This window comes from Arachis ipaensis, chromosome B7 (assembly GCF_059453495.1).
Source record: "Arachis ipaensis isolate K30076 ecotype BB chromosome B7, ASM5945349v1, whole genome shotgun sequence".
Classification (NCBI taxonomy): Eukaryota; Viridiplantae; Streptophyta; class Magnoliopsida; order Fabales; family Fabaceae; genus Arachis; species Arachis ipaensis.
In genome coordinates this window covers 15,228,221-15,232,083 of record NC_142442.1, presented here as the reverse complement: position 1 = coordinate 15,232,083, position 3,863 = coordinate 15,228,221, and the positions used below count along the sequence as shown (strand labels likewise).

The following is a 3,863-nucleotide window of genomic DNA, read 5'->3' as shown; positions in this document are numbered from 1 at the left end:
CTAAGGAGGAGGATCATAGGGGCTCAGCTCTTCACCCCTTACTTTGAACTTCTTTCTTGGGTCTCCATAACGTAGCTCAATATGCTCCAAAGAGAGGATTCTGATTACTGTATAAACCCATGCTGGATTGCTGGTCAACACCACCTTCATTCCTGGGGAGAAACCTTCAGTGGGGATGTTTTTGTTTCTCCATCCTCTGGGTACTTTCTTCTTTTTGGGAACCTCCTCCTTGGTGGATGATGCATTTCTAACACCAAACTTAGGTTTGATGTCAGGCGGAATTTTATCGGTTGTCACCACAGGAGGTTTGAGTTGCAAATTCTGTTGTGCATCATCAGGGGGTTCTTGAAGGTTTGGATCAATAAGCTCAGCCTGCATGCACCTCTCTTCTTCACCTGTTGAATGCACATCTTTGAAGACATGAAAGACCAGTTGCTCATTATGCACTCTAAGCACTAATTCACCCACTTCTACATCAATCAGAGCTCTTTCAGTGGCTAGGAATGGTCTTCCTAGAATTATAGAGGCATTCTCATCCTCCCCTGTATCAAGAATCACAAAATCTGCTGGGAGGAAGAACTTACCTACTTTGACCAAGATATTCTCCACTAATCCGTATGCAGGCTTCATAGATTTATCCGCCATCTGTAATGCTATCTTTGTGGGTTGTGCCTCTTGGATCTGCAGCTTCTTCATCACAGACAAGGGCATTAAATTGATGCTTGCTCCCAGATCACATAACGCTTTCTCAAAGGTTGTGCTCCCAATGGTGCATGGAATTTGAAAGCTCCCTGGATCTGGCATCTTCTTTGGTAAGTTATTCTGAATGATGGCACTGCATTCTTTAGTCAGGACCACTGTCTCATCCCCCTTTAAAGACTTCTTCTTTGACAACAGCTCCTTCATGAACTTGGCATAGAGAGGCATTTGTTCCAAAACCTCAGCAAAAGGAATATTGATTTGCAACTTTCTGAAGACTTCCAAGAACTTTGAAAACTGTTTGACCTTGGTCTCCTTTTGAAGTCTCTGAGGATATGGCATTTTAGGCTTGTACTCAGGAGCCTTTGGCAAAGTAGGATAAGTGTCAAGAGAGTCTGGGAATGGGTTGTCCGCACGCTTTGGAGGGGCGTGTTCTACTTCTTCCTTCTTCTCCTCTGGAGCTTCCTTTTCAACTAGCTCTTCATTGGCCTTGGTCTCAGAGCCAGCTACTTTACCACTTCTTAATTGAATACCCTTGCAATCTTCTCCTGGGTTCACCACTGTATCACCTTGAAATGTACTTGCAGACCTCTCAAGTATTTGCTTGCTCAGTTGGCCCACTAGCACCTCTAAGTTTCTAATGGAGGCTATGGTTTCCTGCATAACTTGTGCTTCTGTACTTGCCACTTGTTCACTTATTACGGTGATAGCCTTACATTCCTCTCTTGGATTTGGAATTGTGTTACCATGAAGGCTATTAGTGGTCCTCTGATCAATTTCATTAACCTTTGTGGCTAATTGACCCATTTGAATCTCCAGGTTCTTGATGGATGATCTGGTTTCCTGTCTAAAACCTGTCAATATTGCTTCCAAATCATTGTTCTGCTGGAAACTGCCCTGAGAACTATTGTTGAAGTTATGAGGTTTCTGAGGTTGGTCCCTCCACCTAAAGTTTGGGTGATTTCTCCATCCCTGGTTGTATGTCTTAGAATATGGATCATTGTTGGGATTCCTAGGGCCACTCCCCATGTAATTCACCTGTTCAGAAGAAGGTTGAGCATAATCATAATTATCATTTTGCACAAAATTACCTGCCATGTCATAGGAGGTCTCTTGGGGTGGATTTTGAGTGTTGATAGCTGAGACTTACATACCACCCATCTGTTGAGTAATTAGATTTATCTGCTGAGACATAAGCTTGTTCTGAGCAAGAAGAGCATTAACAGCTTCTACTTCCAACATGCCTCTCTTCTGAGCGGCCTCAGAGTTCACAGGATTCCTATTAGATGAGTATAAATATTGGTTGCTTGCAACCAATTCAATCAGCTCAATAGTCTCCTCTGATGTCTTCTTCTTGTGTAATGAACCACCTGCAGACAAATCTAAGCTCATCTTGGACATTTCACCCAAGCCTTCATAAAAGATATCCAGCTGGGTCCATTTGGAGAACATGTCTGGAGGACATTGCCTAGTCAGTAGCTTGTATCTCTCCCAAGCTTCATAAAGAGTTTCACCATCCTTCTATCTGAAGGTCTGAACCTCCAACCTAAGCTTAGTCAACTTCTTAGGTGGGAAAATTTTAGTAAGAAACTCAGTAACAACCTTTTCCCAAGTATCCAAACTCTCCTTGGGTTGGGAATCTAGCCAAAGCTTTGCTTTATCCCTCAGAGCAAATGGGAAAAGCATGAGTTTGTACACCTCTGGGTTCACTCCATTTGTCTTCACAGTATCACATATCTGCAGAAAATCAGAAATAAACTGATTCGGATCTTCATGAGGAAGTCCGTGATATTGGCAGTTTTGTTGCACCAGGGTGACCAATTGTGGCTTCAATTCAAAGTTGTTTGCAGTTATAGGAGGCACCACAATGCTTTTTCCATAGAGATCCGCAGTAAGGGCAGAATAAGAGCCAAGCACTCTTCTCTGCTGATCATCCCCATTCGGATTTACCACATTGGCATTAGCATTATTATTTGCCATAGTGGATTCTGCAGCCTTGCAAAGTCTTGCTTGTTGTAAACGTCGCCTGAAAGTTCTTTCAGGTTCAGGATCAAAGTCTAAGAGATGTTCTTTGTCTCTATTCCTGCGCATACACAAGCAGAAAATAAGAAAAAAAATGGGACTCTCTACGTCAGAGTGCAGAGAAGTCCCTGTGAGGTAACCTATGTAAAATAATAAAATAAAAATACTAACTAAATAAATAAATAAAATTTCGAAAATAATAATTGAAAATAAATAAAAGTTTCGAAAATTTAAAAGAAAAAAATAAACAGAAAAATTAAAATAAAATCAATTAGGTAACATCAAACTTAATTTCAGAAATTAAGAAAAAATATTAATATTAAAATATATTTTTTTATTTTTTTATTTTTCTTTAGAGATAAAAATAAAATAAAACTAATAAAATGTAGAAAGAAAAAATAAAATAGTGGAAGTAAACAAAAAACAAAAATAAAAGAAAGTAAAAATAGAAAGAAATAAAAATGAAATAATAAAATATACAAATAAAAACGAACTAAGGAAAAAAAGAAAGAAAGATCAAAGCAAAAGGACGTAGGGAAACAGGGGGACGAACAAAATGTACGGGAAATAAAATAAAAAAATAAAAAATAAAAATTAATAATAATAAAATAGAACTAATTAAAATTAAAACGCCTAATCTAAGCAATCAAACAACTTATAGTTGTTAATCACAGTCAATTCCCGGCAACGGCGCCAAAAAACTTGGTGCGGTATTTTATAACCCACAAACTTATCGGCAAGTGCACCGGGTCGTACCAAGTAATACCTTACGTGAGTAAGGGTCGATCCCACGAGTATTGATGGATTAAGCAACAATGGTTAATTGATTTGGCTTAGTTAGACAAACAGAAAGGAGTGTTGAGATGCAATATAAAAGATATTAAATAATATAAAAAATATTAAAGATAGACAGATAAATAAGTTGGGAATAAAATATGGGAGAAAACAGTTAAGGCTTCAGAGTTATCTATTTTTCCGGATTAACTTTTCTTACTGACTATTTTAATTATGTAGGATTTAATTTATGCCAAACTATATGTGACTAGACCCTAATTCCTTAGACCTTCCTAGTCTCCTCTAAAATTTGTTAACAGCCAATTCCTTGGTCAATTAATTCCAATTAGAATCTACAAGATCAAATT

General features: G+C 38.2%; 1 protein-coding gene across 1 annotated transcript; it reads right to left on the bottom strand.

The window, feature by feature from the left end:
• LOC148550413 (uncharacterized) lies at window positions 1-1,506 on the bottom strand. The gene has a single exon (XM_088493183.1). The coding sequence runs from the start codon at window positions 1,504-1,506 to the stop codon at window positions 1-3; it is 1,506 nt and encodes a 501-aa protein (XP_088349309.1).
• Window positions 1,507-3,863: the final 2,357 nt, after the last annotated feature.